Source organism: Clupea harengus, chromosome 5, assembly GCF_900700415.2.
Source record: "Clupea harengus chromosome 5, Ch_v2.0.2, whole genome shotgun sequence".
NCBI classification, from domain to species: domain Eukaryota; kingdom Metazoa; phylum Chordata; class Actinopteri; order Clupeiformes; family Clupeidae; genus Clupea; species Clupea harengus.
Genome location: NC_045156.1, coordinates 16,648,603 through 16,663,602, shown reverse-complemented (window position 1 = coordinate 16,663,602; position 15,000 = coordinate 16,648,603). Strand labels below are relative to the sequence as shown.

At 47.9% G+C, this 15,000-nt stretch overlaps 2 protein-coding genes across 7 annotated transcripts in view; one reads left to right on the top strand and one right to left on the bottom strand.

Annotated features, from left to right (window-relative positions):
* Positions 1-11,284, bottom strand: part of LOC105904127 (methyl-CpG-binding domain protein 1) — a 19,776-nt gene extending 8,492 nt beyond the window's left edge. For 2 of the 5 annotated variants that reach the window (XM_031567877.2, XM_031567880.2), the window contains exons 1-6: positions 10,725-10,819; positions 8,242-8,809; positions 7,745-7,873; positions 5,720-5,858; positions 648-928; positions 52-122 (exon numbers count right to left, since the gene is read on the bottom strand). In XM_031567877.2, coding sequence (XP_031423737.1) covers positions 52-122; positions 648-928; positions 5,720-5,858; positions 7,745-7,873; positions 8,242-8,732 — 1,111 coding nt within the window. In that variant the 5' untranslated portion in view covers positions 8,733-8,809; positions 10,725-10,819. Of the gene's footprint in view, positions 1-51; positions 123-647; positions 929-5,719; positions 5,859-7,744; positions 7,874-8,241; positions 8,810-10,724; positions 10,822-10,914 lie in introns of those variants that run through there. The other 3 variants (XM_031567878.1, XM_031567879.1, XM_031567881.2) reach the window with 3 other exon arrangements.
* Positions 11,285-11,407: 123 nt separating this feature from the next.
* The window catches only part of stx16 (syntaxin 16), a 10,849-nt gene continuing 7,256 nt past the window's right edge, over positions 11,408-15,000 (top strand). The window contains exon 1 of one of the 2 annotated variants that reach the window (XM_012832002.3): positions 11,408-11,878. In XM_012832002.3, the coding sequence (XP_012687456.1) occupies positions 11,798-11,878 (81 nt within the window). In that variant the 5' untranslated portion in view covers positions 11,408-11,797. Of the gene's footprint in view, positions 11,930-15,000 lie in introns of both variants that reach the window. The other variant, XM_012832000.3, reaches the window with a different exon arrangement.

Below are 15,000 nucleotides of genomic sequence, written 5' to 3'. Positions count from 1 at the left end.
CACACACGTACCTCTGCTCTGGCACACACACACACACACACACACACGCACCTCTACACCTGGGGCAAAGCGTCTGACCGACAGCGACTGCGGCGAAACTCCCCCCACATTTGCAACAGACCCTGAAGAAGGAGAGAAAGTACAGCAGTGTTTTAGATTTGAAAGTTTTAGATAGACGTCTGCTCAGACAGCACCAATCAATAGAGGAGATGCAGACGTCTGCTCAGACAGCACCAATCAATAGAGGAGATGCAGATCTCTGCTCAGACAGCACCAATCAATAGAGGAGATGCAGACGTCTGCTCAGACAGCACCAATCAATAGAGATGCAGACAGCACCAATCAATAGAGATGCAGACAGCACCAATCAATAGAGGAGATGCAGACGTCTGCTCAGACAGCACCAATCAATAGAGGAGATGCAGACGTCTGCTCAGACAGCACCAATCAATAGAGGAGATGCAGACGTCTGCTCAGACAGCACCAATCAATAGAGGAGATGCAGACGTCTGCTCAGACAGCACCAATCAATAGAGGAGATGCAGACCTCTGCTCAGACAGCACTAATCAACAGAGGAGATGCAGACCTCTGCTCAGACAGCACTAATCAATAGAGATGCAGACAGCTACTATATGCTTTTATTCACCCGTCTCTGGAGGGGGGCCCCCCTGTTGCCTTGTCTCCATTGGTGCTGCAGTCCTGAGTGTCCGTGTCGTCAGTGTGGGGGGGTTCTGGGCTGGAGGGGGGACTGAGTGGAGCCAGGGCCGGGTCGGGGTATGGGGGAGCGTGTTGATGCAGTGCACTGGAGCGGCCAGCAAGGGGCACCCTGTGCAGGGAGTCGGGTGAGCGAGAGCGAGAGTCGTCTGCTGGGTGGCTGGAGTCGTCCGACACTCCGGCGTCTAGAGATGGAGAATGCTCATCCTTCCGCTACAAACACACACACACACACACACTCATTTCAACCAGCAACTACATACACACATATAAAAACTAATAACTACACATACCCTATCCAATGACTACACTTATTAACCAACAAGTAACAAACAACTATATACACGCATGCATTAACCATCAACTACAAATATGGATACATTGACCAGGTACTACACACACACACACACATACACCAAACAAACAAATAAACGATGAAATAAAAAAGATTTCAACAAAGCGACTGACGGTACAGACACACATTCTCATTAGCAGGCCCCTGTGCATAAGACTACTGGAGAGCCGCTGATCAAATGAGTTTCCTTGATTTCACGCTTCAGAGAATGAGAGCTGATTAGATCACCAGCAAGGTTTAAGGTAGGTAGCTGTCTGTATTTGAATAACAGAGTCATCGGTTATGAAGGAGCAGAGAAATCTTTAGACCTCTTTGAAATAATATCTCTACGTCATGTGAAGCAAACACATGTGATTGAGGTTGTGTGCGGAGAGACTTTGGAGACGCATGTGATTGAGGTTGTGTGCGGAAAGACTAGTTCACTTTGGAGACGCATGTGATTGAGGTTGTGTGCGGAGAGACTTTGGAGACGCATGTGATTGAGGTTGCGTGCGGAGAGACTTTGGAGACGCATGTGATTGAGGTTGCGTGCGGAGAGACTTTGGAGACGCATGTGATTGAGGTTGTGTGCGGAAAGACTAGTACACTTTGGAGACGCACATGTGCACATTGAAGTATACTTCCACAGACTACACACATATACACACCTTACAGATACACACACCTCACACACACACACCACTCACTCTGAGCTCAACACACACACATCCAAGCAACCAGTGCCACCAAGCAATGGAGTGTTACAGACCAGGAGTGCTTCCAAACAGCAGCAGGTTGAGTCCAGTTGACAAACATCTTAAAGTCTGTGCCCTATATGACATAGAATGAGATCATACCATGTAGACTTCTTAAAGTCTGTGCCCTATATTACATGAAATGAGATCATACATCTTAAAGTCTGTGCCCTATATGACATGAAATGAAATCATACCATGTAGACTTCTAATGCTGATAATGGCTTTGTGCTTTATGCTCATTTTCAGTGTCTGGACGCCACCAATAGAATGTACTAGAGTTCCAATAGAATGCATTAGAGTTCCAATAGAATGCACTAGAATGCCCTAGAGTTCCAATAGAATGCACTGGAGTTCCAATAGAATGTACCAGAGTTCCAATAGAATGCACTAGAGTTCCAATAGAATGCACTAGAGTTCCAATAGAATGCACTGGAGTTCCAATAGAATGCCCTAGAGTTCCAATAGAATGCACTGGAGTTCCAATAGAATGCACTGGAGTTCCAATAGAATGCAGCCCAGATTCTACATGAGCAGCAACTCTCAAGTTGAGAATGAAACACAAGACTGGTAATGAACAAACTTCAGTTTATTACAAATCCATGCATTCAGCCTAATCTAAACGGGCATACAGAACACAGAAAAGCTTTGGTCAAACTATTATTTCAAACCTCAAATAATCCCATAAACAATCTCTTACCCTGAGTGTGTGTGTGTGTGCGCGCTAAGAGTGTCCTCTCTGATTGTCAAAATGAGCAAGCTTCTTTATTAGTCAATGTCCTGCCTTCACACCTTCACACCTTCACTTGCTGCCGTTCTTCTTTGAGGGGAGGGTGTGGCTTTTGGACCCTGCCCCATTCCTACCCGCCTGTTTGGTGCCGTGCCGTTTGTGTTTGTCGGGGTACGGTGGCCTGGAGGGAGGGTCCTGCCTGGCCCTCTTCCTGCTGCCAGAGATGAGCGCCATCAGAGCATTGGCCGTCTGGCTCTGTTTGGAGAGCTGGTGGGAGGGGCCTGGGAAGGCGGGGCTCTGGGGGTTGGGGGTGGTTCCGTGGGCGGAATCAGGTAGGTGTGGTGTGCTGTGATTGGCTGCGGGGCAGTGAGGTGCGCTGTGATTGGTCGTGTTGGCGGCGCGTGCGTGCAGCAGGTCCTGCTCCTGCTCCTTGAGGGCCAGCTCCAGGTTCAGCACGCGCATGCGCAGCTCGTGCTCCTGCCGCAGGAAGCGCATGCGCTGCCGGTGAAAGGTCAGGGCCAGCTGCTCGCTCAGGCGCCGCTCGCACTCGCTGCGCCGCCGTCTTCTCCGGACACTCATGGCACAGGGAGGGGGGGGGTTGACCCTCACGCAGGGCTCTGGAGTCAGACACATAGGAACAGAGGCAGCCTCTTTAGAGTGCTCATCACACACACACACACACACACACACACACACACACAGTCAGGTGACTCAGGTGATCACACTCACATGAGCACTGATCTAGTTCAGGTGTTCCACCATCCCCATGACTCACTGACAGACATGAGCCCACCACGGATGATGGAACCAGAATCAGCTGACTGAGGGACGCCCCCTGCTGGCTGAATATGGACCAGACCAGACCAGAGTCAGCTGACTGAGAGACGCCCCCTGCTGGCTGAATATGGACTAGACCAGACCAGAGTCAGCTGACTGAAGGACGCCCCCTGCTGGCTGAATGTGGACCAGACCAGACCAGTCAGCAGATGGCTAGAGGAGCAGAAGAACAGAAGAGTAGAAGAAGAGTAGAAAGAGAGTGGAAGAGTAGAAGAGTAGAAAAAGAGTAGAAGAGTAGAAAAAGAGTTGAAGAGTAGAAGAGTTGAAGAGTTGAAGAGTAAAAGAGTAGAAAAAGAGTTGAAGAGTAGAAAAAGAGTTGAAGAGTACATGACTAGAGGATCTCACCAGTAGAGCAGGACGGCTTCGTCTCCTGCAAGCCATCAGCCACCAGATGCCCAGGGACGGCATTGGTAGGGCTGTTGCTAGAAGGATGCTGAGGGCTGTTGCTAGGGGGATGCTGAGGGCTGTTGCTAAGAGCGTGTTCAGCAGTGGTGGGGTTGTACTCCTGGACCAGGGTGTGTGTGCACATGAGTGTGTGTTCGTATGTGGATATGAGTGTGTCGCCGCTCTCCTGTTTAATAGTGAGCGGGGTGGGCAGCGAGGGGGAGGCAGGGTTGGGCTGGAGGGGGCTGGATGGGGAGCAGGGCTGGAGCTGCTGCTGTAGGCGGGGGCTGAGCGCGGGGACGAGGCGGGGAATGAGAGCTCTGCGTCTTTGACGTTTCATCTCCTTTCTCCGCAGCTTGATCAGCGCCGCCCCGCGGGCCAGCGGCCCCCTCTGCCGCCGGGCCGCCCTGCGCACGCCTGTGAGACGCACTTTCCTCCAGAGTAGCTTCAAGAAAGAGAGGAGGAGTGGAATCAGAAACACCAGAAGCACAGGGTCAGTCCAACGAGTGAGTGCAGGGCTTGGGTTGGACTCTTACCTGCAGCTGGTGCAGGGTCCGGGGCGGCTCCTTGGTGGCGCTGTTGAACCTCTGGCAGACTTCTGCCCAAGCTGTGCTCCTGTCTGTCTCTGAGGAGCTACCATGACTCCTGCTTTCAGCAGCAGGGAAACTGAGCACAAGCTGGTGAAGGCGCCTTTTCTCAACATCGCTAAAGTTTTTGGCTCGTTTTCTCTTTGCAGGCGGACGCTCCTTCTCTGCTAAGAGCTGATCCTCCTCTTGGCTTTGCTCCTTCTCTGCTAAGAGCTGATCCTCCTCTTGGCTTTGGTCTGACTGCATGCTCCCCTAAGAGACAACCCAGTGGGATGGACATTACCACTCTGCATCATGCTGCCCCAGATAGAACTAGCTGAGCTGGCCTGCTAAAGCTGAAGCTAGCTGAGCTGGCCTGCTATGCTAATGCTGAAGCTCGCCATAAAGGCTGCCCACTGCTCCTGGAGGAAGGACAGTCCAGGATGGGAAAATGCAGAGGAAAAATTCACTGCGACCTCGGCATGCGTGTGTGTGTGTGTGTGTGTGTGTCCCGTGTCGCCACCCTAAATGCACTTGTGTGTTGCTGTGTGTCGTTTGTGCCAATAAATTGACTTTGACTAGCTGTGCTGGCCTACTACGCTAAAGCTAAAGCTAGCTGTGCTGGCCTACTACGCTAAAGCTAGCTGTGCTGGCCTACTATGCTAAAGCTGAAGCTAGCTGGGCTGGCCTACTATGCTGCGCTAAAGTTAGCAGTGCTGGCCTGCTACGCTACAGATAAAGCTAGCGGTGTTTGACCTTCTCTGCTAAAGCTAGCTGCTATGCTATGCTATTACCTAGATGTGCTGGCATGCTGCACCATAGAACCATAGAACTAAAACTAGCTGTGCTAAAACTGGCTGTGCTGTCCTGCTATGCAAGACAGCTGCACTGGTGTGCTATGCTAAAGTTAGCTTGAGGGCAATGTCTCTCCCATGCAAGCTTCAATATGTCTTGAAATCCAATTGAAGAAGTCAACATTAACACAGAATCTTCTTTTGAACATGTCTCTTGTAATGGACACCTATGAGTTTTAAACCCCAACGACCTCACAAGGTAATATTAAGAAATGGAAAAGGCTCAGATTTCTGCTTGAACATAAGAGAAGGAAAGCAAGCACCCAACTGTACAGCATCCAAGAAACACACAAAGCTCTCCCAACCATGAAACCTCCATTTCATACACACTTGTCCAAGGCTGTGTGGTGGCCTGGTAGCTGTTGCAGAGCAGTGGACCATTCTGGAATGAACCTGGCCCTGGCCCTGGTCTTGTGTGGTCTGGTCTGAGAGCCAGATCAGTCCCAAGATGAGGGTCAGCCCAGTGTTTGTGAAACTTCCTTTGGGAGTTTTTTGTGTGTGTGTGTGTGTGTGTGTGTGTGTGTGTGTGTGTGTGTGCTGTTACCTTAGTCCATCTCCGTCTCTTCCTTGGGGGCTGCTCACTCAGGAAGTGGCCCGACTTGAAGTCAAACATCCCCAGATCCATGGAGCCAGACAGACACTTGGCCAACTCAACCTTGCTCCGCAGGCGAACTCCACTGGGGCTGAAACCGAGAGGTCAGAGGTCAACATCAGTACTCTAACCCTAACTCCACTGGGGCTGACGAGAGAGCAGAGGTCAACATCAGTACCCTAACCCCACTGGGGCTGACGAGAGAGCAGAGGTCAACATCAGTTCCCTAACTCCACTGGGGCTGACGAGAGTTCAGAGGTCAACATCAGTACCCTAACTCCACTGGGGCTGACGAGAGGTCAGAGGTCAACATCAGTACTCTACCCCTAACTCCACTGGGGCTGACGAGAGGTCAAAGGTCAATATCAGTACTCTAACCCTAACTCTGCCTCCGGGCTGACACTCTGACCTCAAGGCGAAGAGTCTTGGACAGTCTGCCTGTACTATACAACATGTCAGTCTGCCTGTACTATACAACATGACAGTCTGCCTGTACTATACAACATGCACAATGAATCTACTACTTCTACCCACGAGGGATTTAAATTGTGCAGATTTGTGCTGCTTTCCACACACACACACACACACACACACACACACACACACACACACACACACACACACACACACACACACACACACACACACACACACACACACACACACACACACACACACACACACACACACACACACACACACACACACACACACACACAGCTGCTTCAACTGTAAACATGTGTGTGTGCTAGTGCTGTCAATCCAGGGCTCAACAGGTGGGTGCCCAGACATGAGCTTCTGGGTGCCAAACTCAGCTAAATGGTTTCTGTTTATTCAGCTAAATGGTTTCGGTTTATTCCTCATTTGAAAATAAATCAGCTTGACAGTTTTCTGCTTGGTAACACAGGTTTGACTTTTTTTATTTGCATTTCCACAACACATCAAAATGATAGGAGGGCGTTGCAGTAGTCAAGGCGGGAAATCGCCAAGGTTTATACCAGCAGATGGGTGGCATACTGGGTTAGGTACGGCCTGATTTTGCGGATGTTGAATAGCGAGAAGCGGCACGACCGGGAGACAGAGGCAATGTGGTCTGTGAATGTTAGTTGGTCATTGATAATGACGCCTACATTTCTTGCTGCTTTAGAAGGAGCAAGAGATAAGGACTCAATTTTGATATCGATGTTGCGGTGTATGGCCCGTTTGGCTGGGAAGACCAACAGTTCCGTTTTAGCCAAATTCAGCTGAAGATGGTGATCCTTTATCCTTGTGGATATATCAGAGAGACAATCCGAGATCCGCAACAGGGGTGTCGTCAGGTGGGAAAGACAGATGCAGTTGGGTATCACCTACATAGCAGTGATATGAAAAACCATGCGAGCGGATGATGGAGCCCCAACGAGGTGGTGTACATGGCAAAGAGAAGTGGTCCCAACACCGAGCCTTGGGGCACCTCTGTGGTGAGGTGGTGAGTTACACAATGAGCTCCAGTGTATCTGAGCTACTTCCACATCCCTCAAACTGACTGTCATCTCCATGGAGATGAGCTCCAGTGCATCCTGAACATTGAATCGGTTCTTGTTATTCATACAAAACACTGGATGGTAAAATCTTGTTAATTTATGAAATGTAAAAAATGGTTTAATAATATATTTGATTAATTTATTCATTAAGTTGACAATTTTTTTTTTCCATTTGTTTGAATATGCGTTGAATTGGACAAAAAAAAAAACATACTAACCCAAATTAATTGAATCAGCTAAATTAATTGAGTGGCATTTTTCTTATTGTAACAAAGACGTCACGTGACTATTTTAGGGTAAATAGCTAGATGCGACATATGTTTAGACGATATTTAGGATAAATGTAATATATACTGTACATTGATGCGTGACATGTGTATGCAGTGGGCGATGTGTGTGTGTGTGTGTGTGTGTGTGTGTTTGTGTGTGTGTGTGCGTGTGTGTATGCATGTACCTCATGTAGTAGGTGTCACTTTTGCCAGCATAGCAACCAGAGCGTCGAAACACTTCTTTCCGCTTCCACCCCTGACCTAGACCTGGCCAGTCGTCCCAGTCCTCCTCAACCAGAAGCCGCGGCCTGCGTCTGCATGTACAAACACACACACATATATATATATATATATATATATACGCACGCACACACACACAGGCACATATACGCAGACACATATATCTGCACGCATACACACACAGACACACATATACGCACAACTCACACATATATACGCACGCACACACACATACACACACATAAATGCGCACGCACACACACACACACACACACACACACACACACATATATATACACGCACACACACACATATACACGTACACACACAGACATGCTCGCACACACACACACACACACACACACACACACACACACACACACACACACACACACACACACACACACACACACACACACATAGAGGTAAAGGAGTGACCTACCCCCCCCTGCCCCCCCGTCCTCGTCCGCTCCGCTCCACCCCCAGCATGCTGCCGCTCACACTGCCGTCTCTAGAGCCGCTCTGCATCTCGTCTTCGTCCTCAAAGTCATCCTCATCCAGCGGCTCCAGCCAGTCCTCCGGGGGCTGCTCCTCCTGGGGGGGGCCATCTGCCTGCCCCCCAGCGTCATTCTGCCCCAGGTCGGCGGGGGCAGCAGGAGTCAGCCTCTCCGCTGCTGCTCCTGATTCCGAGGGCTTCTCTGTGGCCTCGTGTGTGTGAGGCGCGATCTGCCCTCTCTGCTCCATGTGTGTGTGAGGGCTAGTTTCTTCTCTCTGCTCTACGTGTGTGTGAGGGGTAGCTTCTTCTCTCTGCTCCACGTGTGTGTGAGGGGTAGCTTCCTCTCTCTGCTCCTCAGGCTGAAGATCCTCTGATGCCATCGGCGTGTCAGCAGCGCCCCCCACTGGAGGGACTTCAGTCAACACCTCCTCATCCATCCTTCAGCTCAGCAGCGTCCTGAACGACCACACCACCCGACTGAACAGAACTTCCAGGTAGAAGAATTCACCCTAAACTGGAGCAGGTACACAGTGCCACCAAGCAACATGGTTTAAATACTTAAATACTTAATACATGGTTTTAATACTTAATACTGGCTCACAGGCCAGATATAATACCTGTGTAAGCTTTTCTTTGCACTAGGAAATGATTTGTAAACTTGACATTAAAAGATTTAGAAACGTATGGACAGGCTGAATGATTGCCGCTGGCCCACGAGCACGATCTGTTCAATGTCCTACGGATCTGACAAGACTGATGGGTTTAAAGATGAACAGTCCAACTCTTTGCGTAGAACATAACCAAACACAAGCTTGGCCCGAGCCTGTCTGTCTGCAAACAGGATTACGCAAAAACTTCCAGCCCCATTTTCATGAAACATGGGGTGTAGCTTGGGCCAAGGAGGAACACATTACATTTTTGGAGCCGATCCGATTCATGGGACGGAAACTGCATAGGGATTCCCAGATGGAACAGAACTCATGGAGGGAGATTACTGCAACAACTGTACAAACGTGTGTGTGGTTTACTTAGTCTTACCTGAGGGTCAAAACTTTTCCTTGATGAAAATCGTTAGAGAAAAAAAACCTGTTTGTTCCATAATGCAGTTGAGACCGTCTTTTGTTACCATATATTTGATTTAAATAGCGCTAAAACAATACAATTGTCTCAAGGCGCTTTAAATAGCCAAGGACCTGAACCATCTAACAAGTTAATGATGACCTACATTTAGGTAACAGACTACTTTCGCTCGAGACGAGCAATAAAACTGTAACCAGAAACGTTTAGGACTCGTCCAGTTTAATCCACACAGGTGATCGATCCAGTTGGACTGTCATGTCGTATAGCCTAGCCCTAGGCCATTTCACTGGGGTCTATCGGGCACATGACCTGTTCTTATTGTTGCTTCCAACTGGTAAATTAATCCACAAACGAATGCTGGTAGGACAATACAGTTAACTGTCAGGTACATTCTACTGTGCTCTTATTCGGCGCATTTTACTTTCCAGCGGTGAAGATTGTATTTTTCTCCGAAGCGACAGCTATCGTTTTGGAGAAGACAGCAGTGGGCATGACATGGTCTGGTGCTGTGTTGCATTCACAGTTGGTGCTCGCAATGACCTACCCGTCAAACATATGGTCACCTATCGGCACCGGGATTGGGCCATGGATCACGGGAGGGATTCGTTGCCTATCCATACATTGACCCAGCGTAAACAAAAACATCCACTTACTGAGGCTATGTAGCCTAATACACGTCTGTTGCTCAACAGTATATTGAACACCAATACCATTCTGCAAGCTTCTTTAATAAGTTTCAGTAATGTTCAGTAATTTCGTTTTGCAGGAGTCCCGTGAATTATTTATTTCTCCCGCTTCCAACCACCCGGGGCCCTCGCCAGTGGGGCTATGCAACTAAATAAGCAAACTAATGACTGTTAGATGCGTGCATAACTGAAAGTGGGCTAGGTCCTGGCCAGAGACATCTACATGACCTTATTTAGCTTTCCAACTAGACTACAAGTATAATAGGCGGTAGGTTTCAGCTTTGCACGCACGCCATTCACAATGGCAACAAGTTAGCATGCTATTCAAACTATCAAACGTTCTGGTTCTCAGCTCTGATTACGGCGTTATGTTTATCTGGTTATGGTCAGGATATTGTCAGAGATGGTAGGGTTTGCATGCAATGAAATGTAAACACTAGATAGTAATTTGAGCCGTAACGTTAACTTTATCCTACATGTCAGTTTTAGCTTGCTAGCTGGCAAGCTGAAGGAAGCGAGAGATTCCACCAAGCTCGATTGGCCCAGTGACAAAAATATTACGGTGTTATAAACAAATGCTACAAACAACAGTTAGCATATAGAGGTGTACAGTGATACATGTAACAAGAAAACCAATAATCTGTGATTCACAAACTCAGCTACCTCAATACTCACTCGAACCAGGAACCGGAAACTGTTTAGGTAACCCAGCGACGTAGGGAGGAGACAAATCACTGATAGAGAAATGAACAGAGAGGTGGGGGGGCGTTATGGTAAACATGGTAGATTTGGAAATCCTGCCCTGTATTTTAAATAGCCAATCACATTGTTGGAAACGATATAACTGACTCACCTGAACAGTCCGTTTGTTTCCACCGTTACCATAGCAATAGCGACATTTTGTGCATGCGCACTGAGCAAGTCAATACGAAGAATAAATAAATCATATGTGGACTTATGGGTCTCTCCCCATTCATTTGGATAGGAGCCTGATCCCGAAGTTCCTGTCCGAAAGTGGCGAGACTAGCCTATATGGACTTTTAAACAGTAAACTGGGACAAAGAACACTACACTTTTTCATTGGATATTAAACACACAAACTCGCCAGCAAAGCTAGCTATCTCCATGCTTACATTAATTTGATCATGTACTAATTGTGACGGTCTAAGATCCTTATTTTCCAAAAATAGTTTCCCACATTTACTTATTATGGTTCTTTATAGTTCTTATTTATCTCCTATGCTTTGACTTCTGTTGAAACCTGTCGACAACATTTGCACCAAACTGTTTCGTGAAACGCATGCGTACATTGTGCAGAGTCCAGTTAAGCGGAAGTGGTAGCAGTTCAGTAGCACGTAAACGTCTTTACGTTTTCCACGCTTCAAAGGCCAACGACTCGTATTACACTCCTGAAATAGGATAGTATAAACGACAATTTATCATCGCCTTTGTTTTTATCATTTATGTTCACACCTGAGGAGCGATACACGACACAAGCCATCAGTAATTTCAAGTCGGAGGGACGGGGATTATTAGATGTTTTGGTGCCTGTCAGCTGGTGGGCGAGTCAGCCTGCGCCTTCGCAGGCTAGCTCGCTAACGTTGTCTTGAGGACAGCCAGTTAGACATCAGAGCTTGTAGCTATAGGTTATAGCTTTAAACCGACGTCTAGTAGACGTTGTTTAACTTTTGCAGCTAGCATTTTAGCTAGCTAAATCCATCTCGCACATAGTAGCCATGGCAACTAGGCGTCTGACCGATGCTTTCTTATTAATGCGGAACAATGCAATCCAAAACCGGCAGATTTTGGCTGAGCAAGTGAGTACACACGACCCCCGTCGTACTCTGAGTACACGTAGCAATGCTGCGGTGAGTCTAATGTTAATCGTCTGGATCGTTTTGATTTCATGTGTTTTAGTTCGCTAACTAATCTGTTGGTTAGCAAACCAATAGTTTGCTATTTCAAGCTGGATATCTGTTAGCCAACAGATATTGGTTGTGTTTGGTGTGCACTGAGTGACGTTTTGCTAGTTAACTCTATCCTAGCCTGCTAGCAAGTCCAGTCTGATTGATGTTACTAGCTGACGTTAACTTGGCTAGCTAATTTACATCAATTAATCTGGGAAACTAGTAGCGCCCTAAACAAACTTTCAGCTGCTGCGTGCTGTTGCCGTTCGGCTTGCCATTTTAGACATATAGTATGTCTAAGAATGTTCTTCGCCGATTCATATCTCTAACCATCATGCCCACGAAACCTCATAATACTGATTCAATCTCATCGGAGTCATAACTTCTAATTGCTTTACCAGCAGATCAGATGGGTCACCGCAGAAGTGGGGTTTGTTGATGATATTGATTCGGTAGATTTACCATTTCAGTCAACTTTATAAATCACAGCTTAATTGTTCATAATAACTGAGCAGGAACACATAGACATCGGTTAGCCGAATACGTTACAGGAGTTTGCTTGCTAGGGATACAATTTTCAACGAGTTAGAGTATTAGGTATAACTGACATATTTCCCAGATACTTTTCTCCTGATAAACCTAGCTAGTAGCTTTGTTTTTGGTACGGTTCAGAGAGTGATCGGTAACTAAAACGGATCTAAAAGTAACGTATTTCACCCATTCTCTGCATCTCTATGGAGAGGCCTTCTCCACCACCACTGAGAATGTTTACTATGTCAGACCAGCACTTTGTATTCTTGGTCGTTGGTGATGTGTGTTCTGTCAGATCTGTGTTGCCCAGAGAAGGATAGCGCAGTGTGCCTGCTGTGTGGCAGTCCTAGTCACTGTTTGTGCTGGGTTTCTGTCAGCTTCTTGAAGAGGCCCAATTTAAAAGACTAGAAAAACAAACAAATAAATAAATAGTGTACATGAAGTTTAATGCGTCTGTTCATGTTATCAGTCCAACACTGATTGGTGTATTCTGGCCTTTCTGTTTTGGGACTTTTTAATGCTGGTATTTACTCTAATCTCCATGCTTATCTTAGGCCTGCCACAGGACTGATGTTTAGTCTGTTCTGTAGAGCATGAAAGCTGGTATTCAGACTCAGGTTCAGCTCTGCCGTGCTGGTTGGTTTGGGGTTGTCTTCTCTAAGACCTGAGGGGACATTTTTAAACCAGAACCCCAATAAGGGAATGAGTGAATTTGTTTGTCATCTGGCTTGTAGCACAGTTTGCCATTTCCTTGTTGTTTTGGAGAAGAAGGGAAAACAACAAATATAGACCATAGATTTAGCTTGTTTGCATGCCTTTGTGTGTGTGTGTGTGTTTTGTGCCTGCTTTGTTGTCGTTGTGCTTGGCATATCAGGCTTGCTTGTCTTCCTCTGCACACTGCCTAGACGTGATGTGACATGATGTGACCGGACCACACACTTCCATTCAGCAGCTCTGTGGTGTGACGGAGGAGGAGGAGGAGGAGGAGGAGGCGGCTCATGCCTCTGCACACTCTTCACACAAGTCAGAGAAAATGTGCACTTCGGAGCGATGGGCTTGCTGGCCTCACTGCTGCCATGTTGGTGCCTCTGTTTGCCAGAGCCATATTCTCAGGCTGTCTCTCTCATTCTGAAAGCACTCAAATCACAGCTGTGCTCACGAGCTCAGGAAACACAAAGAAAGATTGATCAGATTTGAAATAAATCACTTGGGTTCAGGGTTCATGGGATGGTACTCGTCACGTCATGTCACAGCTTCTTTCTATGGCACTGTTGGATATTGTCTTTTCAGGGATTCTGCTGCTCAGTACAGTGTGTGTGTGTGTGTGTGGAGGGGGGGTGTCAGGTGTCCTGTTTGAGTTGAAGTAGAGTGGGTGTGATTGGGGCCCAGATACCGTGCCTGTGTGTGAGAGCGTGCAGAGGGCTTCTGCTGCTTGCTCTGTCCCTTGCTCTGTCCCATTCTCACATTCACATGAAATACAAATGCTTCTCAGACTTCCTAGAATTCCATCACTCTGATCTGGAGCCGCCCTAGACTGGAACCAGAGCCAACCCGGATCTGGTGCTGATCTGCATCACAGCCACTCCAGATCCACACTCACTCACTCCAGATCCACACTCACTCCAGATCCACACACACTCCAGATCCACACTCACACACTCCAGATCCACACTCACTCACTCCAGATCCACACTCACTCACTCCAGATCCACACTCACTCACTCCAGATCCACACTCACTCACTCCAGATCCACACTCACTCACTCCAGATCCACACTCACTCCAGATCCACACACACTCCAGATCCACACACACTCCAGATCCACACTCACTCCAGATCCACACTCACTCCAGATCCACACTCACTCCAGATCCACACTCACTCCAGATCCACACTCACACACTCCAGATCCACACTCACTCCAGATCCACACTCACTCCAGATCCACACTCACACACTCCAGATCCACACTCACTCACTCCAGATCCACACTCACTCACTCCAGATCCACACTCACTCACTCCAGATCCACACACACTCCATATCCACACTCACTCCAGATCCACACTCGCTCCAGATCCACACTCACTCCACACTCACTCCAGATCCACACTCACTCCAGATCCAGATCCCCACTCCAGATCCACACTCACTCCAGATCCACACTCACTCCAGATCCAGATCCCCACTCCAGATCCACACTCACTCCAGATCCACACTCACTCCAGATCCACACTCACTCCAGATCCACACTCACTCCAGATCCACACACACTCCAGATCCACACACACTCCAGATCCACACTCACTCCAGATCCACACTCACTCCAGATCCACACTCACTCCAGATCCACACTCCAGATCCACACTCACTCACTCCAGATCCACACTCACTCCAGATCCACACTCACTCCAGATCCACACACACTCCAGATCCACACACACTCCAGATCCACACACACTCCAGATCCACACACACTCCAGATCCACACTCACTCCAG